At 46.9% G+C, this 26,234-nt stretch overlaps 1 protein-coding gene across 1 annotated transcript in view; it reads right to left on the bottom strand.

The window, feature by feature from the left end:
• The window catches only part of LOC8040344 (retinal-specific phospholipid-transporting ATPase ABCA4), a 223,262-nt gene that overhangs the window by 39,966 nt on the left and 157,062 nt on the right, over nt 1–26,234 (bottom strand). The window contains exons 11-15 of the mRNA XM_029977824.3: nt 18,265–18,501; nt 15,807–15,981; nt 14,547–14,672; nt 13,461–13,624; nt 9,620–9,740 (exon numbers count right to left, since the gene is read on the bottom strand). Coding sequence (XP_029833684.3) covers nt 9,620–9,740; nt 13,461–13,624; nt 14,547–14,672; nt 15,807–15,981; nt 18,265–18,501 — 823 coding nt within the window. The remainder of the gene's footprint in view (nt 1–9,619; nt 9,741–13,460; nt 13,625–14,546; nt 14,673–15,806; nt 15,982–18,264; nt 18,502–26,234) is intronic.

Below are 26,234 nucleotides of genomic sequence, written 5' to 3'. Positions count from 1 at the left end.
AAACCAGACGCTGTCGGACCATGATTGTTTATGCGGGAAGCACTTTGGATTAAACTCACGGATACTTGCAGTCTTCAGATTTATTTGTATTGTTCCAAAATTAATACGGGAAAATCGCAAAGTTGAACTCACGGATACTTGCCGTCTTCAGATTTATTTGTATTGTTCCAAAATGAACACTGGAAAATCGCCAAGTTGTACGGGGCAGCTGCGGACTGCGTTTAGTGCGTCCCAATAGCAAACGGCTACATGATCGTTCAAACTGCCGTCTGCTCTTTCCAACTTGTCTGCTTTTTGTCGTCTGCTCCTTCAAACGACAGCGGCCCGTAGACAAAACTTTGACCCGGTAATTGCGATGGGAACTACGTTCAGGCCTCAGAAGTCTTTTAGGTTTGAAGGTAGGTTAAGGTAAGTAGGCTCGGTGTAAACAGTAGATACAAGGAGATATTGAGCATAGTTACCAGTGGCCATCACCGACTGTATTTTGCCTGATTCACTTGGTCTGATAGTGCTTGCGATTTGCTATATCGGTGTCGACCGTCTCAGCCACGGTTCACGCTTTTGCAGCACAAGCGACATCGCGACTGAAAGTAGCGAGCAGAATCTCATCATGGGAATCAGGCTTTAGCACCCATTGTGCGGCGTTGTCACGAAATGAATCGCCGTATGTCACAATATTCACGCCAAGTTTTGCGGTGTAACGAGCCTCGTTGATTTCGCTGAGGCCGCTACTGTAGTCAGACATTGCCAGGAAGACGTGGAATCAACAATTCCAGAGCGAAAAAGAGCACGGGGGCCCCCCCTCACCGACGCCGAAAACATCCGCTTCCCATGGTTTGTTTATGGACGACGACGAGCTTCTTGCCCACACCCCATGGCACATGCGCGGCGCCGGCGGCGTCCGCAAGGGGCGCAACGGTTTGTTTGTAAACATCGGTTGGTCTATAGACCTACTTCAGTTTTGCCGGCTCCTCTCTTTGCATTGCCTTACCTCAGTGTTAACATCATCTCAATCTTACGTTTTTTTTTTAATTATAATTATTATTTTTCATCTATTCCAGAGAATTTCTATTGTTTGTAAGTATATGTATCTCGTAGCGTTAACACCGTCTGCTCCGTCCGTGTACCTGCCGTGTTTGTTGCCCGTTATTATGTATTTCTTCCTGTGTGCTGTATTTTTTTTATATATTTAATGTTTTTGAATATAATTCGTCGTCCTCGATGCGGGCATCAACAAACATACAGCCGCTGCTTACGCCAATACGGAGATGAGCTCTACTCTTCCAACGGCAACCTATCGCGCTCTTAACACGTCTGTTAAACTCAAATTCAATTACGAGTAGGCTGTGTTCAATGTCCGTGCACATGTCAACAGTCTAGGATGTGCAGCAACCTAGTAATCGCGAAGCGAGAGCCGACTGCGCCTCAATCTTGTCGACCGCGCTCGCTCTGCTGAGATACAAGCGTGGGACTCAGGATTATCGTTAACTTGCTCAAGACGCAGGACGCTTCTTTGTCGTCACGGATCCTTTGCCCTTCGAACGGTTGCGAAGCCGTTCCAGCACCGTGCGGAAACGCAGCGTCTTTCAACAACCGTTCCCGCTGCATCGCAACGTTCCGTCAGCGAGCGGCAGCGGTTCATCGTCGTGAAGGGTTCATGTTCGCGGGGGTTCGTGTTCCCGGGGGTTCCTAAAATGCTCGAATTCAAGTCGCTTCAATGAACCGCCGGCGCTCGCAGACTGCCAACAGGGGCCAGAAAGTTTGCGATGCTGCGCGGACGGTTACTGACAGGTACTGCTGCCTAGGCTACGCCGAGCACTGGAACGTTTTTGCACTCGCGTTCGCTGAGCAAAGGATTTGCAACCACAAAGCACCGTTCTGCATAATTAGCAAGCTAACCCTGCTCGAGAATCTCACGCTCACATTTTCGTAGTGCGAACACGTTCAGCCAGATCGAGGCACAAAGATTGCTGCGTCGTTGCTCTGCCTATACTAAAGACACGTGTACTTATATTCAAAACAGCTCTCTGGAGAATCCATGCGCATCAAATGGACGAGTCTATAGCGCCATAGAGTGTCGTGACAACAATAGTTATTGCCTCGGCAGGGACTTAAGCAGCGATATAATGTCTGTTAACGCCCGCATCAAGAACGACGAAATATATCGGGTATTCGTGAAAAATCCGAACCCAGCTTTTCGCACCGCAAAAATCAACTAAACATTGCGGGGAGTTACAACTTCGTCAAAACATAGTCCCAGCCGTTCGAGCAAGATGCCAACGTTTCAGCACCCACTGTTATCTTCTTCAAAGGTTATAAGTGATTTTTTTAAACGTTTGATGGAAAAATGGCGGCCGACGGAGCTTTCGAATACATGGAGATCTTGTAACTTTTGAATAAAATAACAGTCGGTGCTGAAACTTTGGAATCGTGCTCGAACAGATGGGTCTATGTTCTAAGGGAGTTTGAGCTTTCCGCGATGCCTAGTTTATTTCTGCGGTGAAAAACGCTGGGTTCGGATTTTTCACAAACCCCCATTACTTAAAGATACCTGTAAAGAGTTCAAAAAATATCTGATGAGTAATATTAGGAACGCACAATTACCTCTCCATTCTAATAAATATCTAATAAATATTGTTATATTCCACTTCACCTTATGTTGTACGGCAGCGAAGTCTAGAAGCGCGAGCTCATAGCGTTGGGAGCTGCCCTTGGTGCACGAGAGCTTGTGCCGCCAAGATGTGCCCTAGAGCAAGGAGCTCGCGCTTCTAGCCTTTCCTGCCGTACAACACAAAATGAAACAGAGTATAGGCACGCACATTTCGTCGCGCGTGTATCTTTGAGGCACGTGCCCAACGACCCAGCCCAACCGTTCGCGCCTCTTCGTGGCGCCAGTCTGCGGCGGCTCATTACAAAACTGTTCACCCGCCTGGCCCAGCGTACACGCCGCTTCGCGGCGACAGTCTGGGGCTGTTCATTACAAACAAAAAGGTAATCTGAGCTGTCTATAAAACATCGCGTGTCAGTGAATCGATTCTATTGACGAAACGTCTTTCGATGAACTGATTGCACCGCCACTAAGTTGCCACTGCCATTAAAATTTCGAGGACAAAATTCTGCCGGCTGCCAGGAGAATAGACACTACCCGAGAATTACCCCGGCTCTTGATTGCTTTGTAATATACTCAGTTGTATAACAGTGCGGACATCGCACAAGTTCAGTTTCAGATCTTTTTCCAAGTTCGTGGTGGTAACAAGTCATGGTACAGAGAAAAATGAATGCAGCAGCTCTTCGAAGTTCGATTAGACATCCGGTCCTAGTTGGGTCGAAATCATTGCTTCAGTGACTACAAGATGCTATTCGTGCACGGCATCACCGTAGTCACTGAAGCAATGATTTCGATGTAACTTTGACCGGATATCCAATCTAACTTTGAAGGCTTGCTGCATGAATGTTTCTTTTCAATATCTCTTACTGAAACTTAGAAATATTAATATCCATCCCTCAGTCGTCAGATCGATCTCCGAATTCCTCACAAATTGCACCCAGTACTCATCTATTAACAACACCAAATCTACCACCTGCACAGTAACGTCTGGCGTCCCCCAGGGACCCCTGGGGCCCTCAAGGAAAATAAATGATGATGATGATGATGATCTCCTATTACGACCACGCGCAAAGAAACAAGCCCGAAACAAAACGTATGTGACGTCCACAACAGCTCTGCATTACCTCTTCACATATCACAGATTGCTTAGTTTGTACCTGTCTACGGAGTAGGCTGTGTATAATAAACTTCTAGATTTCAAAACAATCCCTTGTGTCTGTTTACCTGCCGTTTGGCAAACACCTGGGCGACTACATTTTTTAAGGGTTTTCTTGATGTTTCAAATTAAATTGTCAAGTTTGAAACTTGTTTGAGATGCTCAACCTTCTTTTTTATACCCAGGTACAAAGTCGGCGCTTTAATTTATTAAGATGTGCAGTGACAATAAATAATTTGTTTCACATTTCATACGGTTTGCGGTAAAAAGAAAAAGCAATAGGCAGCTATAGCACAATGGAAAAGAGTACCAAAGAATGAGCTACAGAATAAGCTGTAGCAGACAATATAGAGGGAAATAGGCGGCAAAAGAAACAATAGGAAAAGCTATAGGCAGCTATAGCACAAAGGGTAACGAGAATCATACGAGGAACCATATAAAAAGATAAAGCGGGCCATACAGAGGGCGATAAGCGGCTAAAGAAACCGTTAACATAGCCATAGGCTGCTATAGCACGCTGGCTAGAAAGATTCATCGAGTAAGCCATAGAGCTATCTATAGCAGACCATACAAGACGATATAGATGACTGAAGAGACCATGGGAAAGTCATGGGCAGCTATAAAACTCTGAATAAAGTGAACCATGTAGTAAGACATAGAAATATCTATTAGAGATCATGCAAGGAACTATAGAAGGCTAAAGAAACTATAAGGAAAGTCATAGGCAGCCATAGCATCCTGGCTAAGGAGAGCCAAAGGTTAAGCAATCAAAATCTTTAGAGCAGATTATACGAAAAGCTATAGATGACAAAGGAAAACATTAAAAAACAGTTAACAACTATAGCACGCTGGCTAAAGAGACCCATAGAGAAAGCCATAAAAGCTTTTATAGCAGACCATGCAAAATGCTATTGAGGACTAAAGAAACCATGGGAAAAAACCGTAAGCAGCTATACATGCTTTGTACCTGACGTCATCCCGTCAGCTCTCCATCTACCACCAGAGAAGAGGAAAAGGAGGAACTCTCATCTCACCGGAACTCTATTTTGTATATCCCAGATGTGCCCAGACGCCGCTATTTCCCCTCATAAAAATTATGGAAGATTAACCCGTCACTCTAAATTCGTACAAAAGCAGCTTCCCACTCTTTCTCTTTCGTGGTGGTCCAAAATGGGTGATGTGACGTCAATGCAAAGCATGCATAGCACGCTGGCTGAAGATGCCCAGAGAGAAAGCTCTAGAAATCTTGATAGCAGAACAAACAAAAAGCTATAGATGGCTAGCAACATCGTAAGAAAAGCCACAGGCGGCTATATATATATATGTATATATATATATATATATATATTTTATACATATATATATAAAGGTTTATTTTATGAGCCTCTTAGGAAAGGGTGCTATAGCACCCTTTCCAATAAAGGTCCATAAAATAAACCTTTAGAACTGCAATAGGTATTCATTGGAAAAGCTATAGATCGTTGAAGCTAACCATGTATAGAGCATAAAAAGCTATACACATTCATAGGGAACACCATAAAAAAGCTATGGGAAGCGATTGAAGCGGCTATAGTTCATTAAGCCATTTTTAAAGCCGGCATTACAAAAATATTTTTAGAGCCGACCATGAACCATTTTTGCATGGGGTTATTGCTTTGCCACGCAGTGCAATTCAAGCAATGAGCTGCCGTGCTTTTGTACAGTTCAAAGTCAGATCAGACCAGTGCATGAGCACTGCTGAAACGCCACGAAAAGTTGTCCCCGGGTATAAAAGGTAAGGATGTGCGAATAGTGGTCGGAATGAAACAGCACTACGTCATTCATAGCCATCAAAGGTCACGAGAGTGGCACAACAATCGGTTTTATCAACAGAGATGGACGACACTGATCAATTCCACATGAAACATATTCGCAAACACCTAATAAAAAATCGGGTATCTACATAAAAGCTGAGTGCAAGGAGGGCCAATCGTACACACTAAGACATCTACGCGTCTTCATTTCTGCAATTGACGGGAAGATGCAGTTGCTGCGATTAGCAAACCGAATAAGGGGTATTTACACGAGGGAGAAATCCCGGGGATTTCTCCCCGGCACGCGCGTATCACGAGATGAAAACGCGAGGCTTTTGCACATCGCACAGCCTGACGTTTTCGTCCTGGGATGCGCGTGCCGGGGAGAAATCCCCGGAATTTCTCCCTCGTGTGAATACCCCTATAGTGACACCCTACACCGTTTCACTCAAAAACACAACCGGTGCCTTAGGCAGGGCTGCCAACGAGAAGGAAATTTTCAAGATTGCTAATAGTCAGATCTATGTGGGAATGAAAAAAAAAAAAAAAAACTTGCTTGTCTGAGGGAACTTTTGGGCACCGTATATATATGTAATTTTATAGGTCGATTATGATTTTTTCCACTTAACATCAAATTTAAACGGCTTTGGCTATATTTCGATTATTTTCTGCAGCCGTTTGGCGGTTTGTGGTGCGAACATCTGGCGACACTAAAGAGTACTAGTCTAGGTGGTATAAGATGCCTCTTGTTCGAAAGGGTACAGCCATTAGCATCTATCTATACATCCAACGTTTTTAGTCAAAATCAGTTTTCATCGTCCCCTGAAAACTATGAAGGAAGGTGCCAGCCGAGTCGAAGATTCTGTGGCCGCTGTGCTTTTTCGAAAGATAAAAAGCTGGTGTACAAGAATAAATACTGTAATGTCTGAGGATACAGACATACTATGATTAATATTAATTCATGAAGTGCCCTCGTGTTTCGTGTATTCGAGTTTGAGAACTCTCGCTTGTGTTGGTTATGTTTTGAACTGACTATTATAAAATGCGCTAATGAAATCAATAAAGCAGTATCATGTTTGGATGAGGTGAATAACATCTAAGCCAAAGATAGGCTTTCATTCGTCAGTTTGAATCTTCCGGTAACACTTCAAACCTCGCCTGATTTCCTTTGGCCACGGTTTTTGGCGCGATAAACTAATTTATTCCGAAACATACGCGAGGCGTAAAGGCTATGCCTAGGGCAAGTCATCTGCTTCTTGCGCAAGGGTTGCGGTGACGTCAGAACGACGCCGAGCTATGATTGGCTTTGGTTTTAAGGAAAGTGGGTGGACCTCAATGGCTGGACGCCTTGAGGTCTATCCAATCTTTTTTTTTTCAATCAGCGCAATCTTGCGCAACCCTTGCGCAAGAAGCAAACGAAATTTTTTCTCGGCATGTACCATATTTCGCATAGCAAAAATAGAAGTGATACGGAAAACAACGAATATTTAGTATTCAATAATTATTTGGGCAAGTGAGGGAAATTTCAGCACGAATTTGGGAATTTCAGGCCTCAGCTGGGGAAATCTTGACTTGCCGTGTTGGCAGCCCTGGCCATAGGGCAGGTCGGGTAGCTACGGAAAATATTTATGGACCTTCTTATTGAAACAAGGCGCTTAGCAGATTGCGATGATTGCTCCACAGCCTCAACACGTTAGCGCGCAAACGCGAATTTTCTCTTTTGTCGTTTTACCCTAAAACTGCCTGCGTGCATACTTTGTTTGCAGAGCACGTGACCAACATTGGAGATCAAGGGCGCAAATCCAGCAAACGACGTTAAACATCCCGTATGCTCGTTAAAAAAAAGCGTGGCGTTTCGTTTTTGTAGCGTGAGCTACGCTGGTCGAGTTTGAGCAGTTTCGCGTGGCCCCTGGAGAGCCGTGCTGCTCATGCGCGAGAAGCAGTGACGTCACACGGCGCACAGCTGGTGCGCCGGAGCCGCCGCCGCGCGCGCCTCGCCGGTCTGCGCGTTCCAGAGGAGTGACGTCATAACCGCGGCAAACGCACTGGCGCCGCCGCGTGCCCAGCTGTGCGCCTCCGTTGCGCACTAGCCAAGTCTGACGCTGCACCGGCGCCGCTTGATAGCGCATCTCATTTTCTACGCATGCGCAGAGGTATCAGTGGGGGTATACATATAGCGGGGCGTTTGCCAATGTGGTATAGCCATGGAGAAGGGGAGCGAAATTCCTGCTCAGCGGCGCAGAAAAGCGGAGAAGCTTAACTCACTGGATCCCGAAGTAGTTGCCTGGCAATTAGCGGTTGAGCGTACGAAGAACGAACTGAAGGCTAAACGTGCTGCGGAGACACCGGAGCAAAGAGAGGAACGTCTAGCAAAGCGGCGTCGCCAGGAGGCTGAGCAACGTGCCCGACCGCTCACGCTACGTATAGGGAGTATTCACTAGACGCCATATTTGTGGGTGCTGTTTAGAGCGCATGCTCAGAACGAGCTCACATCAATAGGCTGCTAAGGCCGGCACTCTTGAGGGTGCGGAATGCATGTTGCAAGAGAACTGTGGAAGCTCGCCATCAGCACGCGCTGATCATTCGGGCACACAGCTATGGTCGCCAGTGAATACTCCCTATATCCTGGCATAGCCGAGCTAAGCCACTGCGATTTTTTTATTGTCCGCGAGCGGACCGCGCTGTCGAACCAAATCAATTCTTTATTTTCACTACGCGCTACGTATATATAGCTGTGATTGGCCCGCGATCTGCTCCGCAGCAGAGTAGATGCGCAGATAGTTTTTTTAGGGCCTAATAACTTATTACGTTTTCAAGGGACGGCAAGGGTCTTCCATGTTTCTTTCTATTTAGATGCATTTTAATCGAAGTTAGTGAGCATTTGGAGTTTTTATTGACGGCTATTTCGACCTCCAACTTCAAAATATGGGTAGGTGTCACAAAGATAGTTGAACAAAGGACAGGAGGAAATGTAATTTTGGTGACTCGACAGGTAGTTTGATGCGAATAGTTTAATTTGCTTGCTTTATTTTATCTACAGATTAACCAGAAAGAAGTTTTATAAAATACGCAAATGTAACTACAAATCACCGCCACGTTCCGATCTTAGAATTCGTAACGGGACTGCATTCCTTGTGAACCATTGGGACTTGTAGCGGGCAGACCTTCAGAGCTTGAGAAGCAACATAGAACGAGCTTTCGTTCCTCGTGTACAGGAACAAAGGCAACACTGCATGGAGCTAGCGCAGATCTTGTCTTTAACTTTCTCAAGCTTAGTACTGGAGCTCGTCAGACCTAATATTCCTGTGTACATTGAACAAAATGAGTCGCGACTGTGTGACAACCAGGGCTCTTAGATAAAAGGTGCGCTTCGCGCTTCTTGTAGGTACCGACATTTTTTTAAAGCTCCTACCGCGCAGTGGTGTAGTGTTTTAAAAAGCAAATGGCGACGCACAGCAACAAAATAAGCTAAGATTTCATCATGGCATCCCAAGATATGCTTTGTCACCCGTGTTGGCTGGGGTCTTTAAGGTGTATTACTACTGCGTGATGCAGGTTAAAGAGCCCAGGCTACTCTCAAAATAATGCCTACGCGTCTATTTACGCCAAGAACACTCAAAGATCCAATCTTTGCGATCTACGAAATCAGCTCAGCGAATGATGAGGCGGAACATCTGTTTAGACCTCAAAATTCAGTCTGTGCTGTGGCATTAAGCATGAATCTTCGCATTGCGTAATGTCGCAGCGCATACTTTATTTTTAGGTTTAAACGGATGTTCCGTTTCATCATTCGATGAGTTGATTTCGTAGACCGCAGAGATTGGCTCTTTGAGTGTTCTGCGGGTTCGTAGACGCGCAGGCGTTTTGTAGGCTGCAGCCGTAGTACCGCAGTGGTTACATTTTTCATCTACAACGTAAACTAGTGTCGCAACACCTAAATGACAGATTAAACTTACGCCGCATAGACACGAACACTGAATTACTTTTAGTTTCTTTTTTGCTGATGCTAGTTGCCAAAGAGAGTATCAGTCGGCTTTAGGAAAGCCGGGTTACTTTACTAACCTGGGCAGCACTCCTTGAAGCGGTTCAGGTGGTCAGGCACGCTGATGAAGCTGCTGTCGTGGCAGAACAGGAGGCGGTCGAACGTCGACATGTATTCGCACATCACCCGCTCCTGCGAATTCTGAGGCAAACAACGTCGCGCATTAATGGCGGCACGTCATCGCGGCGTTGTTATACGCACGGCTTACTCCAAGAGATACTGGGCAAGCTAACGCCAACAGCTTCAAAATGTGAGGAAACGTATGCCGCCACGTTATAATATGTACAAAACCCATCGATGACACCCGTGCAATGGCTGCGCGTATAATGTTATACATAGTTCTAGATAGACGCGATGATTGACGGCAAAGTTATCGGCTACTAAACCCACCTGATGCCTAGTCGCCTCAATCAACTCACACCTCCGGTTGGGATGAAAAATAAACGTATGAAGTCGGTGCCTATACACAACCGACACAGTTGCTCCACTCAGAACAGGAAGGCGGTCGCAAGCCGACATGTATTTGCACGCCACCCGCTTCTGCGACTTCTGAGGCTCCACGCAACAGCGAGGAGTTATGATCCGTTTCCCATTAAATCCCACCGCAACCAACGCTGCAATCCGATGGCGCACAGAACCGTTTATACTGAGAGAGTTTGACCAATGGGCGGAGCTTGTTGCGCGCTAGAACCAGCAGATTTTGCGATAACACAAAGTGGTGTCATTCCTTTGTCTCTTTCATTCCTGAGAAATCGCAAAGAGCTCCTATGAGTCAGAGCCACAAAATGGCGAGTGGAAGTAGTCATCTCCCGGTTGTGAGACTATGCTGCTCTGGTTGCCAGAATGTCAAAATCTCCTTAAGAAGGCAGACTCTCTCAGTATGAAACGACTTTGATGGCGCCGATCAAGCAGCGACAGAAGTGTAACGTCGTAGCACTCGTCATATTTGCGCATTTCTTATCGCCGGCTATAGACCAATCACGCACAGTGAATGCGCCTTGATCCTGCACCTTTTTTTTCTGCACGATTGGTCTGTAGAGACCGGTTATAACGAAGTCGGTTATAAGGAAATAGCGGATACAGCGAAGTGATCCCGATTTCCCATCCTCTTTGCACTTCGTTAGCCGAAGTCAGTTATAACGAAATAATGGATATAGCGAGGTGATTCCAGATTCCCGTTGACTTCGCTATAACCGATCTCCACAGTAATCTGTGATTACAAACGGACAAAAACCGCCAGCACAGTGACGATGCACTTTGGGCGCAACACGATTGGCGCCATCGGATCGTGGCGTTAGATGCATTTGTCGCACTGACAAATCCATCATCAATATTTGTTTTTATTTTTGTCGCATACGACTGTAAATGATGCCTAGAAAGCGATCTAGTCGTTTAACCCCAGAATGGTGCATTTTTTAGGTAAACAAAATACATATATTCAAAATGGTGAATATTTTGCCTTTTTTTCTGAAAGTGAAATGGAAGTCAGCATTGAGTTCCTCAAGGCAAACGTTAAGTTCCTGAAAGAGATTGCGTCGATGGAAGCTGGCAGGTACCAATGTCGGTGTTTCTGCGTATGGTGCGTGCCTCGCCTGCTTACTAAAGCGACCAACATTCTCGTGCTGGGCTGTGCGTGAGTAAAAACGCTGGAGCGGTCTGCGCACCAACACGCCGCTCTCACGTCACGCAGTTGCGGTGGCGCTGCTGTCGACGCGCCGCATGCGCAAATGTGTCACTTGACGCGGATCTGGTTCCTGCGTAGCGCCGCAGTGCCCACACGTAGCGTATGAAAACGCGGACCTCTTTGTAAACAGCATGTAAGCGCTGATCTCTATTGCATAGGCTGGACCGCGGATCGGGAGCCCGACGGTGGCACCACCGGCGTCCATCGCTCGACACCACGCAATGCATGCGGGCCTATATGAGGAATAAATAAAAAATAAAATTTTTAGAGCTTGTGTCGATTGTCTCGTAAAAAAACACTTTTATTAGGTTTTTCGGGAATAGTACGTAAAAATGTTAAATCGCCAGTGACTGCTGAGAAGGCTATTAAATTACACAAACAGCGTGCCAACCTCTGTCGTCTGTTGCCATTGACGGAAGTCGTCTGCTCCACTGTTCCCATAAAGATTCCAAAACCTCCGTTTTTGCTTAAACATTTCTCGCAACACAAACACGGTTTCTAGTAAGAATTTCCTTTTTTTAAGAAAAGTTACTAGAGCTATTTAGCGAGTAAGATTAGATTTGTCATTATATATCGTCTGACTTAATTCGGAAACCAGAATAATGCCTCAAGCTTAATATGCAACCTTCCATAAGTAAAAATACGAAGCTAATTATGGCATCGAACCAAGCCTTTCTGGCTCTTTGCATAACGGAGTGGCTACTACTGGCTTCTCGTGGGGCCCGTGGAGTAAGTCAACGAAGGATCGAGAAGTATTTTTCTCCTAAACCTTATGTGTAAGATGCGTCAACATCACAACATAAAAATGCATCATCATTCTTAGAAAACTTCGTCGAAGTTTGGTCGTCCAATGCATATATCATACAATTTTAAAAAATCTAACTTTTTCACTTTTTTTATAGCGTTCAACGCATTTCCTGGTGTGAAACAATGGCGGCTGGTGGTGCCACTCGACTCTAGCAAAGCAAGCGCCTAACCGCTATCCAGCCTACTACAGTAGACATCAGTGAGTCCAGGTCTCAGCTCATCGTCTGGTATAAACAATAGTTTTGACGGTGTGAAAGGAACTTGGTAAACGCTCCATGTCATCACGTGCTTATGTCAGAAAGGTTGCCCTATGTCTCCGCTTCTTTTATTTTTTAAAGGGCTCGTAAATAATATGGGCACCTGGTCGATTAACCTAACAATTAATCGATTACTGCTTTAATTGGTATTTATCTTTTAAAGCGCAGTTCTTAGACGCCCGTTTCCGGCCTGAGCGACGTCGCTGTCGGCGTAACCGCGCGATGCATTATGCGTAACTTTTCCCGCTAAATTTAGCGGAAATTTACCCGTTAAATTTAGCGGGGAAAATTTCACTTCTTACGGTAAAATTCCCTTCTTACGGTAGAATGCATAAATGGCGAGGTTTTGCAACGGAGTCGGTGTGTTTCGGGTACGCGCGTTGAGGCCCGAAAAATTTTGCGGTAAACCCGTTCAATCTAGCGGCAAGACAGTCTCAGGACATTATGACGTTAAAGTGTCACGTGACGTCATAGCAGATAATGTTACAATTTTCCCGCAATATTTAGTAGAGAAATCATTCCGCTATGTCTGACGGGAAAGTTTACGGTCGAAATTTAGGGGGGGAATTTCTTCACTACACTTAGCATAATTTAGTGTTGAGTGACATCATGGTACCACGTGATGTCATAGTGTTAGGTGATAATATGGTGTCAGGCGAAGTCACAGTGAAACGTGAACACTGAACGTTGAAACGTGAACATTTTACGAAAGTCAGGCAGCGAAATTTAGACACGGCATTGTAACTTTGCGCAGCAGTGCGTAGCGTCTCGGCTTTAACCGAAGTTAATTCGCAGAACCGGGCAAGAAAGGAATTCTCACTTTCTTGAGTATCAAAGGCCCCTGAAGGACGTTTCATTCACACGGGGAGAGCTTGCTCGGCAAGGAGTGGAAGACCACCACAACAAAACTCCTTACATGGGAATTACAATTAAGCGTTTTCTCTTTCTCATTGACTTACGTTACTAGCGAAACAGTCTTGGAGAGTCTGGCGAAAGGAGATAACCTCTGATGAAACCTAAGATCGAACTTTCAACAGTGGCTATCGCCACACATTCATACAAACACTAGCCAGCACTCTGGAAGCAAAGCCCGAGTGGATGGACTCGGTGTACTTGGAGGCAATTGGAGAGGCCCCAGGTGAGCGCGAAGCTGGGGATCAATCGGAAGGCAGTGAGCGCCAGGTCCAAGCCGGGGTTCTCGCTGCTGCTGTTATTCGTGGGAGGATCCAGCAGGGGCAGGGTGTACAATAGCGTCATGGCGGTATTCAGCACCAAACCTGCAATCAAAGCAGCAGCGGTCTAAAACGGAACAAATCAAATCAAACTTTGATTTGATTTAGATTTACTTTGAAGTGAGAGGATTTTCATTAAGAAATTGCCCCTCCCCACCCCCCTCAGCCGGCGGTTGAGGGTGGGGTGTGGAAATTTTCTTTAAAAGTGTTCCAGCCTTATCCCCCGAGGGCACTTCTTTTTATTAAAACAAGGGCGTATGTGACACATGTCTGTTTTTTCTTTTTTAGAAAAAATGCCTTGTTCTTTGTAAACTATGAATTACAATTGGCTGTGTCCTCAGATCCGTCCGTAAGGTTATATCACTTTGCAACCCCCCCCCCCCCCTCTCCATTCCGTCCCTCCCAACCGCCAAGCCTGAACCACAAATCCGCCCCTGAACCAAAGCTTCGAGGAATCGCACAAAGTATTACCTTACACTGTATCTTAGAGAAACGCCCTGAACATGCGTATTCGACTGGTTTTGTTTGCCACGTCCTCAGATGGGATCCCTCAATTTCTTTCTAATGATGTCTCGAACGTGCCCTACTGTTGCTTGCCGCAATACTGGTGGTTCCACCGCAGCAGAGTTAGACGCGGCAGACGCCTGCTCTGCCTCAGGTCGCTCTCGAGCGTGACAGCCCCCGAATATTTCAGCAGCCAGGAGTTGGGGACGCCGCGACGACAGCGCCACTCGAGTTTGTTCCTACTTTTTCCAAAAGTTGTACGACCAGCCGCCAGAATCGCGACATACTACATCGTGAAAAGCCCGATCTCCTGGCGTAATTTCTTGCCACTTCAGAATCACTTTCAATACGTGGGAAAGAAAGGACGACAAGCACACTAAGGCACCATGGTGCTGAGGGCGCTGTCCCTCCCGCGAAAGAGTTTCAAACACCGCGTGCCCGGGGGCAGCCGCCAGACTCGTACCGGCCACGATGCTCAGGCTGGCGATGGCCACGTATCCCGTGGAAGGCCTGTCGCACACCAGTGACGTCACGTAGGCCAATGGGATGGAGGCCCAACCGTACACCAGCATCAGCAAAAACACGAACCCTGCAGTACCAGATTAGCGCAGCGCAGTTGTTGCGCCCGCTGCCAATATCCTGCGTCGCTAACTGAGCGGCCCCTAAGATAAGCAAAAACGTAACAAAACTCATACTTTTGAAATTATAAGTTTACATAATTTTAAAGCGCGACTCTATTTGTGGGCCTTAATTTTATGTTTCTATTGGGAGTGGAGAGCGTCCCGGGAAGGATAATATAAATAATAGGAAGAACACAAAACACAGGGATGGTTGAAAAATCTCCTGCCCGTCCCTGCGTTTTGCGTTCTTTCTATTATATATATATATATATACGTATATATATATATATATATATATATATATATATATATATATATATATATATATATATATATATATATATATATATATATATATATTTCATGCGGAATGAAGTCATGAATCAAGGACGAGACAGAAATGACGATTCTACTGATCAGCTGCTCCCCCGCGTTGTAAACTCGGCAACTGAAAGGTGCTCGTTAGCAGATAAACGACTCCAGAATTATGAACGTCTCAAGTATGTTGCTTTGTTCTCGTCAACATTTCACTTCAAGTATAACAACAACCAACAATTACTCCATTTAGTTTCTAAAGCAACCTCCGCTAAAGCTGTTTGAAGCGGATGCGTTGTTGTTTCCCCGAACTGCATTCAAAACACCAGTTTCCGCACCCTCTTCATATCCATCAAAAAAAAAAATATAACTTGCAGCCTTTCCACACTGGTGAAGAAGGAAGACCAGCGAAGCTATACTATGGTGGGATGACCTCAAGCACGACTTCTTAAACGGCCTCAAGGACGACTTCTAGGAGCACCTCGAGGACGACTTCTAGGACGACGCCTAGAAAAGTTCAGCCTTTTCACTCTGGTGAAAACCAAAGACGGAAGGCCCTGGAAACTTGACGCCGTCAATAAACGACGGCGGCAACCAGACCACCGGCAAGCCGTTTGTCTTGTTGCCGCCGTCACTCATAGATGGCGGTAGCTGTCCAGAGTTTTGTGTCGACATTTACTTGGCGACGGACACCAAACTGGCGAAACTAGCCCTTAACAGCTCCGCTGTAAAAAAAAATAGAGAAAAACTAGGGCCTTGCTGCAGGGAGCTTGTCGTCCGTCGTTTACCGAGAGTCGCTGAATCCGAGTAGAGGCCGTGCCAGTCGAACACGACGAAAGGCAGGAGAAGCACCGCCGAACAGACGGCATGCACCACTATGTCCACAAGGAGGGCGGAGCCCCAGAAGGCAGCCGAAGTCGCCCCGGCGAGCAGTTGGAGCAGCTTCACGTTTCTCACTCGCTCCTGCAAAGAGCCGAGGCAAGTTCGCATCTTTCTGCCAGGCCGTGTTGGAAGAAGTGACAACGATAGCTGTTGTGGCGCGTATTCTTTTAGTCTCATTCCACACAAGTCGCGCTCGCACTACGAATGCATCCCACAAGACAGTCTTCAGTCACAGTCTGAGACATGTTTCTTTCTTGCATGAAAGTCCTGTCACATTGTTCATACAACAACTGTCTGCAGACATGTCCGAATTATGTATAGAGGAAACATACTTCAAAAATATGCTTGAGGCGTGTCCGCAGATACCTCTGCATTCATGTCTGCGGAGAAACTCTGTCTTTTTTTGTATTTTCTCAAATAGTAAAGCTAATACGTCGTTTTTGACAGTTATAATTATTAAATAGCGTGTCTCTGTTCAATCTTAATCAATTATAATGTGCATCGTGTTGAGCTAAGCAAGGGTTTTCTTTGCGTTTGAAATGGGAGGAAAGCAACTGTGTAGCACAATCTCAGTTCGCTTTGATTCAGTTATAAGTGGTACTTCGTGTCAGCTCACGATTTATCGCAACGGTCGTTACGATCCATGTTAGCAAGTTCAGCCCCCCGCGCGTAGCTCATCACTTCGCATTCCGCGCCTTGATCCACCAATTGGAAAAGTCGCGTGACAAGCTCTGCGCTACACGGAGACACGTATCTTCCGTTCTAACAGATATCATGACCTGCAACGATAATCTCTTTTTCTTTTTAATGCGAAAGCATTAACTGTTCCATGGGGCGAGCCTTTGAAGCCGCGCCAAACGGCATTTTAAATCCTTGCTCCTAGCGGAGCCAGCTCCCAGCTGTGAAACCACAGGAAAAGTCTTGCCAAATGGCACCTAGTTTCCCCGATGCCAAAGGAGCGGAGTAAAGCTGAAGGATTTCGGTTTCGATCACATTGGCTGGCGCGCGTCGACGAGGCTCCCATTGGCCGCTGCGCGTCCGTTTCAACGACTGCCACCCCATGGCGCTGCGTGTCCGTCAGCGCGACTGTAACACGAAACGTTGAAGGTCAGAGCGGCCCTGAGAAGAGGAGAGGGCGCGCTCTGGACGCGTCGACGCAAATACGCTGCAGACGAATTAAGGAAGCGGAAGAATGGCGTGCATGCTTTCGCATACACAACTCATATAAAGTGCTTAGGTGTACCTTGAGCCTTTTTCTGAACTCTGCCATCTTTGTCTCTCAGGCTGTGGAACGGATTCTGAGCTTTCCTCAGTAACTTTCTACTGCGAACTATTTCTGGAACGCTGCGCGTCCATTGACAGTCTAGCGACCCGGCATTTCTCGCCTTGGCGATAAGAGCCGAATCGGCGCATAGCGGCCGCTGTGGTCCGTCTCACATTTGAGTCCGACTGCAGCCGACGCCGAAATGCAACGGAGCCAGTCACGTAAACGGAGTGCAAGTTCGTCTGCTTCTTTCACGGCGGTTCCGATGATGTCAGAACGCCGAGCTCTTATTGGCTGATCGAAAAGAAATAGTGAGTATTTCTGGAGGCATCTACGTCTGCTCATTACCATTTCGATCGAAGCTAATCATTGCTTGGCGTCGTTCTGACGTCACCGGAACTCGTGCGCCAAAAGCAGACGACTTGCTCTCCGCACAGCTCCTAAAGTGCATCGTCATGGCGCTCGTCGTCTGTACGTTGGTCATCACCAGCGAAACGAATGAGGTATAAATACGAAGCGCCGTATCATGGGGAATGCCCTGCGTGTGATCCATTCAAACGATGATAACAGACGCAAAAAGACGATGATCTCCATGAAGACGCAGTATTGGCGCCACGTGATCGCCTCCATCGGATCAGAGCGTCAACTGCGGTTGTACCGAGGTGGGAATGGAGTACAACGGCCCTTGCCCCGCAGTTAGAACAGGTCGTGTAACTTTAGTCACTGATAACGTAAGGGCGTGGCAACATCCCGACGACATTATTAACGCTTCGCAGCCAACGAGACAGCAGCATTGGCCAGTAAGACAGCCCAAGAACCCATCGCGAAGCAAGACGCGTGAAGATGAGATGTCACGCCCTTCGTTCGTATGTTCAGCCCTCAGTGACTCCAGGGGACCTAAACTCTCCAAACACAAAGTTGGAACAAAACGTTCCTAGAGCGCGCCGATTGGACATCGGCGAAAACTAAAAGAGCTACGTCATCGTCTGGATAGGCCAATCGGTGCGCTCCATCAACTTCGGCCCCAACTTTATTTTTGGCGAGTACAGAGGCCCAGGCCATAAAGGTCGTTCGAGTATAGGTAGACCGGCAGCACCCACCTGCACTGGGAACAGGACGTAGGCGGCTGCGAGGAAGGCCAGCCCGACGGGAACGAACACGCCGCACGTCAGCCTGGTTATGAGGACCACCAGCGGCGTCGGCTCGGGTCCCGGTCTCTCCTTGGGCAGAGGGTGGTTGGCCACGCGCATGTGCCAGCCCGGGAGGAAGGCCCACGTTGCGCACGTCAGCGAGACTGCGGCCGACTGAGGCGAGAACCCGCTGTGCCACGCGGTCACCTGCACCAACGCCGATCCAGTGATTTCTTTTTTTTTTTTTTTTTGCTTTTCCTCAAATGGTTTTTTCCTCAACTGATTTTCCTCAAAATTTGCTCAACACAGCGATAGACACGGCTGTACCAGTCCCCCAGTAATGTGTGCAACGAAGAAAGAAATTGCAGAGTTATTGAATTTTTTTTATTTTGTTCTCATTGTGTTTCTCAGACCAAGAGCCCCGCCTGGCGACACTGAAGTGTGACGAAAGAAATGGTACAAAGTGGGTAGAAAAACACGTTTCCTAGCAATTACAAGATGTCCATTGGTGGGAGAAGAATGACTGGAAGCTCATTCACTGAGAAGCACGAAAAAACGCTCAGGATGCTCTGTTTACAACGACCCGCACGACCTGAACGTTTATAGCATTTGCACGTCATAACACTGGTGAGCGCGCGGAAATTTGAATGTAGGTTTCGTCATCATCTTCATTTACCATTTTCTCAATAGCTATTTTGAATTTTGAGACAATGAATAGCATACCGGGAAGAGTAAATCAGGGCATCCAGAAGATGCAATTTGTTTGGGAAGTTCGAAAAACTGCAAAATTACCCTTTAAAAATACTTCAACGGAATTTGAAATATACCCAGCATGTTCAGAAATAGGCTGAATTTGTTCCACAATACCCGTAACTGGCAATCGCACGTTTGTATTTTCGGTTTGATGGCTTTATTTTTTGTTATAAATGGCCCACTCTAGCAAGTGCTCGGAGAGCAGCAGCCAGCGGAGGGCACGTCACATCCGGCGCAATCGTGATGTAGTCTGGGTCAGGATAAGCAAAGCTGCGGTGAGGCTGATGTCGTCAGGATGCTCTAGCCGTTCCAGCCACCAAGTGGTCGAAGCTTGCCAACGATCGTGTACCGAAACTAACCGCAGAGCTGCTTTTGTGTGAATTTCAGTGAGGCGTTAATCTGTTTATAATCTTGTAGATGGAGAATAGCGACGTCTGGGGACACACAAAAGAGAGTCCCGTTGAGTGGGGAGTTTCTCTTTCCGCTTTTCTCTTGTTCTGGCCATAGAGCTGTCAGGATGACGCGAGACTAATATCGTCACTACCTGTCAAGGTTTCTAGACGGGCATTTCAAACGAAGCTTCACCGACATCAACCAGGAGCTCTCTGCTAATCGCTTCAACTAACCGCAGAGCTGCTTTTGTGTGAATTTCAGTGACGCGTTAATCTGTTTATAATCTTGTAGATGGAGAATAGCGACGTCTGGGGACACACAAAAGAGAGTCCCGTTGAGTGGGGAGTTTCTCCCTCCGCTTTTCTCTTGTTCTGGCCATAGAGCTGTCAGGATGACGCGAGACTAATATCGTCACTACCTGTCAAGCTTCCTAGACGGGCATTACAAACGAAGCTTCACCGACATCAACCAGGAGCTCTCTGCTAATCGCTTCAACTAACCGCAGAGCTGCTTTTGTGTGAATTTCAGTGACGCGTTAATCTGTTTATAATCTTGTAGATGGAGAATAGCGACGTCTGGGGACACAAAAAAGAGAGTCCCGTTGAGTGGGGAGTTTCTCCCTCCACTTTTCTCTTGTTCTGGCCATAGAGCTGTCGGGATGACGTGAGACTAATATCGTCACTACCTGTCAAGGTTCCTAGACGGGCATTACAAACGAAGCTTCACCGACATCAACCAGGAGCTCTCTGCTAATCGCTTCAACTAACCGCAGAGCTCCTTTTGTGTGAATTTCAGTGACGCGTTAATCTGTTTATAATCTTCTAGATGGAGAATAGCGACGTCTGGGGACACACAAAAGAGAGTCCCGTTGAGTGAGGAGTTTCTCCCTCCGCTTTTCTCTTGATCTGGCCATAGAGCTGTCGGGATGACGCGAGACTAATATCGTCACTACCTGTCAAGGTTCCTAGACGGGCATTACAAACGAAGCTTCACCGACATCAACCAGGAGCTCTCTGCTAATCACTTCAACTAACCGCAGAGCTGCATTTGTGTGAATTTCAGTGACGCGTTAATCTGTTTATAATCTTGTAGATGGAGAATAGCGACGTCTGGGGACACACAAAAGAGAGTCCCGTTGAGTGGGGAGTTTCTCCCTCCGCTTTTTTCTTGTTCTGGCCATAGAGCTGTCGGGATGACGCGAGACTAATATCGTCACTACCTCTCAAGGTTCCTAGACGGGCATTACAAACGAAGCTTCACCGACATCAACCAGGAGCTCTCTGCTAATCGCTTCAACTAACCGCAGAGCTGCTTTTGTGTGAATTTCAGTGACGCGTTAATCTGTTTATAATCTTCTAGATGGAGAATAGCGACGTCTGGGGACACACAAAAGAGAGTCCCGTTGAGTGGGGAGTTTCTCCCTCCGCTTTTCTCTTGATCTGGCCATAGAGCTGTCGGGATGACGCGAGACTAATATCGTCACTACCTGTCAAGGTTCCTAGACGGGCATTACAAACGAAGCTTCACCGACATCAACCAGGAGCTCTCTGCTGATCGCTTCAACTAACCGCAGAGCTGCTTTTGTGTGAATTTCAGTGACCCGTTAATCTGTTTATAATTTTGTAGATGGAAAATAGCGACGTCTGGGAACACACTAAAGAGAGTCCCGTTGAGTGAGGAGTTCCTCCCTCCGCTTTTCTCTTGTTGTGGCCATAGAGCTGTCGGGATGACGCGAGACTAATATCGTCACTACCTGTCAAGGTTCCTAGACGGGCATTACAAACGAAGCTTCAGCGACATCAACCAGGAGCTCTCTGCTAATCGCTTCAACTAACCGCAGAGCTGCTTTTGTGTGAATTTCAGTGACGCGTTAATCTGTTTATAATCTTGTAGATGGAGAATAGCGACGTCTAAGGACACACAAAAGAGAGTCCCGTTGAGTGGGGAGTTTCTCCATCCGCTTTTCTCTTGTTCTGGCCATAGAGCTGTCGGGATGACGTGAGACTAATATCGTCACTACCTGTCAAGGTTCCTAGACGGGCATTACAAACGAAGCTTCACCGACATCAACCAGGAGCTCTCTGCTAATCGCTTCAACTAACCGCAGAGCTCCTTTTGTGTGAATTTCAGTGACGCGTTAATCTGTTTATAATCTTCTAGATGGAGAATAGCGACGTCTGGGGACACACAAAAGAGAGTCCCGTTGAGTGGGGAGTTTCTCCCTCCGCTTTTCTCTTGATCTGGCCATAGAGCTGTCGGGATGACGCGAGACTAATATCGTCACTACCTGTCAAGGTTCCTAGACGGGCATTACAAACGAAGCTTCACCGACATCAACCAGGAGCTCTCTGCTAATCACTTCAACTAACCGCAGAGCTGCATTTGTGTGAATTTCAGTGACGCGTTAATCTGTTTATAATCTTGTAGATGGAGAATAGCGACGTCTGGGGACACACAAAAGAGAGTCCCGTTGAGTGGGGAGTTTCTCCCTCCGCTTTTTTCTTGTTCTGGCCATAGAGCTGTCGGGATGACGCGAGACTAATATCGTCACTACCTCTCAAGGTTCCTAGACGGGCATTACAAACGAAGCTTCACCGACATCAACCAGGAGCTCTCTGCTAATCGCTTCAACTAACCGCAGAGCTGCTTTTGTGTGAATTTCAGTGACGCGTTAATCTGTTTATAATCTTCTAGATGGAGAATAGCGACGTCTGGGGACACACAAAAGAGAGTCCCGTTGAGTGGGGAGTTTCTCCCTCCGCTTTTCTCTTGATCTGGCCATAGAGCTGTCGGGATGACGCGAGACTAATATCGTCACTACCTGTCAAGGTTCCTAGACGGGCATTACAAACGAAGCTTCAGCGACATCAACCAGGAGCTCTCTGCTAATCGCTTCAACTAACCGCAGAGCTGCTTTTGTGTGAATTTCAGTGACGCGTTAATCTGTTTATAATCTTCTAGATGGAGAATAGCGACGTCTGGGGACACACAAAAGAGAGTCCCGTTGAGTGGGGAGTTTCTCCCTCCGCTTTTCTCTTGATCTGGCCATAGAGCTGTCGGGATGACGCGAGACTAATATCGTCACTACCTCTCAAGGTTCCTAGACGGGCATTACAAACGAAGCTTCACCGACATCAACCAGGAGCTCTCTGCTAATCACTTCAACTAACCGCAGAGCTGCATTTGTGTGAATTTCAGTGACGCGTTAATCTGTTTATAATCTTCTAGATGGAGAATAGCGACGTCTGGGGACACACAAAACAGAGTCCCGTTGAGTGGGGAGTTTCTCCCTCCGCTTTTCTCTTGATCTGGCCATAGAGCTGTCGGGATGACGCGAGACTAATATCGTCACTACCTGTCAAGGTTCCTAGACGGGCATTACAAACGAAGCTTCAGCGACATCAACCAGGAGCTCTCTGCTAATCGCTTCAACTAACCGCAGAGCTGCTTTTGTGTGAATTTCAGTGACGCGTTAATCTGTTTATAATCTTGTAGATGGAGAATAGCGACGTCTGGGGACACACAAAAGAGAGTCCCGTTGAGTGGGGAGTTTCTCCCTCCGCTTTTCTCTTGTTCTGGCCATAGAGCTGTCGGGATGACGCGAGACTAATATCGTCACTACCTCTCAAGGTTCCTAGACGGGCATTACAAACGAAGCTTCACCGACATCAACCAGGAGCTCTCTGCTAATCGCTTCAACTAACCGCAGAGCTGCTTTTATGTGAATTTCAGTGACGCGTTAATCTGTTTATAATTTTGTAGATGGAGAATAGCGACGTCTGGGGACACACAAAAGAGAGTCCCGTTGAGTGGGGAGTTTCTCCCTCCGCTTTTTTCTTGTTCTGGCCATAGAGCTGTCGGGATGACGCGAGACTAATAACGTCACTACCTGTCAAGGTTCCTAGACGGGTATTACAAACGAAGCTTCAGCGACATCAACCAGGAGCTCTCTGCTAACCGCTTCAACTAACCGCAGAGCTGCTTTTGTGTGAATTTCAGTGACGCGTTAATCTGTTTATAATCTTGTAGATGGAGAATAGCGACGTCTGGGGACACACAAAAGAGAGTCCCGTTGAGTGGGGAGTTTCTCCCTCCGCTTTTCTCTTGTTCTGGCCATAGAGCTGTCGGGATGACGCGAGACTAATATCGTCACTACCTGTCAAGGTTCCTAGACGGGCATTACAAACGAAGCTTCACCGACATCAACTAGGAGCTCTCTGCTGATCGCTTCAACTAACCGCAGAGCTGCTTTTGTGTGAATTTCAGTGACGCGTTAATCTGTTTATAATTTTGTAGATGGAGAATAGCGACGTCTGGGGACACACAAAAGAGAGTCCCGTTGAGTGGGGAGTTTCTCCCTCCGCTTTTTTCTTGTTCTGGCCATAGAGCTGTCAGAATGACGCGAGACTAATATCGTCACTACCTGTCAAGGTTCCTAGACGGGCATTACAAACGAAGCTTCACCGACATCAACCAGGAGCTCTCTGCTAATCGCTTCAACAAACCGCAGAGCTGCTTTTGTGTGAATTTCAGTGACGCGTTAATCTGTTTATAATCTTGTAGATGGAGAATAGCAACGTCTGGGGACACAAAAAAGAGAGTCCCGTTGAGTGGGGAGTTTCTCCCTCCGCTTTTCTCTTGTTCTGGCCATAGAGCTGTCAGGATGACGCGAGACTAATATCGTCACTACCTGTCAAGTTTCCTACACGGGCATTACAAACGAAGCTTCAGCGACATCAACCAGGAGCTCTCTGCTAATCGCTTCAGCTAACCGCAGAACTGCTTTTGTGTGAATTTCAGTGACGCGTTAATCTGTTTATAATCTTGTAGATGGAGAATAGCGACGTCTGGGGACACACAAAAGAGAGTCCCGTTGAGTGGGGAGTTTCTCCCTCCGCTTTTCTCTTGTTCTGGCCATAGAGCTGTCGGGATGACGCGAGACTAATATCGTCACTACATGTCAAGGTTCCTAGACGGGCATTACAAACGAAGCTTCACCGACATCAACCAGGAGCTCTCTGCTAATCGCTTCAACTAACCGCAGAGCTCCTTTTGTGTGAATTTCAGTGACGCGTTAATCTGTTTATAATCTTCTAGATGGAGAATAGCGACGTCTGGGGACACACAAAAGAGAGTCCCGTTGAGTGGGGAGTTTCTCCCTCCGCTTTTCTCTTGATCTGGCCATAGAGCTGTCAGGATGACGCGAGACTAATATCGTCACTACCTGTCAAGGTTCCTAGACGGGCATTACAAACGAAGCTTCACCGACATCAACCAGGAGCTCTCTGCTAATCGCTTCAACTAACCGCAGAGCTGCATTTGTGTGAATTTCAGTGACGCGTAAATCTGTTTATAATTTTGTAGATGGAAAATAGCGACGTCTGGGAACACACTAAAGAGAGTCCCGTTGAGTGAGGAGTTCCTCCCTCCGCTTTTCTCTTGTTGTGGCCATAGAGCTGTCGGGATGACGCGAGACTAATATCGTCACTACCTGTCAAGGTTCCTAGACGGGCATTACAAACGAAGCTTCAGCGACATCAACCAGGAGCTCTCTGCTAATCGCTTCAACTAACCGCAGAGCTGCTTTTGTGTGAATTTCAGTGACGCGTTAATCTGTTTATAATCTTGTAGATGGAGAATAGCGACGTCTAAGGACACACAAAAGAGAGTCCCGTTGAGTGGGGAGTTTCTCCATCCGCTTTTCTCTTGTTCTGGCCATAGAGCTGTCGGGATGACGTGAGACTAATATCGTCACTACCTGTCAAGGTTCCTAGACGGGCATTACAAACGAAGCTTCACCGACATCAACCAGGAGCTCTCTGCTAATCGCTTCAACTAACCGCAGAGCTCCTTTTGTGTGAATTTCAGTGACGCGTTAATCTGTTTATAATCTTCTAGATGGAGAATAGCGACGTCTGGGGACACACAAAAGAGAGTCCCGTTGAGTGGGGAGTTTCTCCCTCCGCTTTTCTCTTGATCTGGCCATAGAGCTGTCGGGATGACGCGAGACTAATATCGTCACTACCTGTCAAGGTTCCTAGACGGGCATTACAAACGAAGCTTCACCGACATCAACCAGGAGCTCTCTGCTAATCACTTCAACTAACCGCAGAGCTGCATTTGTGTGAATTTCAGTGACGCGTTAATCTGTTTATAATCTTGTAGATGGAGAATAGCGACGTCTGGGGACACACAAAAGAGAGTCCCGTTGAGTGGGGAGTTTCTCCCTCCGCTTTTTTCTTGTTCTGGCCATAGAGCTGTCGGGATGACGCGAGACTAATATCGTCACTACCTCTCAAGGTTCCTAGACGGGCATTACAAACGAAGCTTCACCGACATCAACCAGGAGCTCTCTGCTAATCGCTTCAACTAACCGCAGAGCTGCTTTTGTGTGAATTTCAGTGACGCGTTAATCTGTTTATAATCTTCTAGATGGAGAATAGCGACGTCTGGGGACACACAAAAGAGAGTCCCGTTGAGTGGGGAGTTTCTCCCTCCGCTTTTCTCTTGATCTGGCCATAGAGCTGTCGGGATGACGCGAGACTAATATCGTCACTACCTGTCAAGGTTCCTAGACGGGCATTACAAACGAAGCTTCAGCGACATCAACCAGGAGCTCTCTGCTAATCGCTTCAACTAACCGCAGAGCTGCTTTTGTGTGAATTTCAGTGACGCGTTAATCTGTTTATAATCTTCTAGATGGAGAATAGCGACGTCTGGGGACACACAAAAGAGAGTCCCGTTGAGTGGGGAGTTTCTCCCTCCGCTTTTCTCTTGATCTGGCCATAGAGCTG

The sequence above is a fragment of the Ixodes scapularis genome, unplaced genomic scaffold, assembly GCF_016920785.2.
Source record: "Ixodes scapularis isolate PalLabHiFi unplaced genomic scaffold, ASM1692078v2 PGA_scaffold7__128_contigs__length_106722199, whole genome shotgun sequence".
Classification (NCBI taxonomy): domain Eukaryota; kingdom Metazoa; phylum Arthropoda; class Arachnida; order Ixodida; family Ixodidae; genus Ixodes; species Ixodes scapularis.
This window is presented reverse-complemented; position numbering and strand designations above follow the sequence as displayed.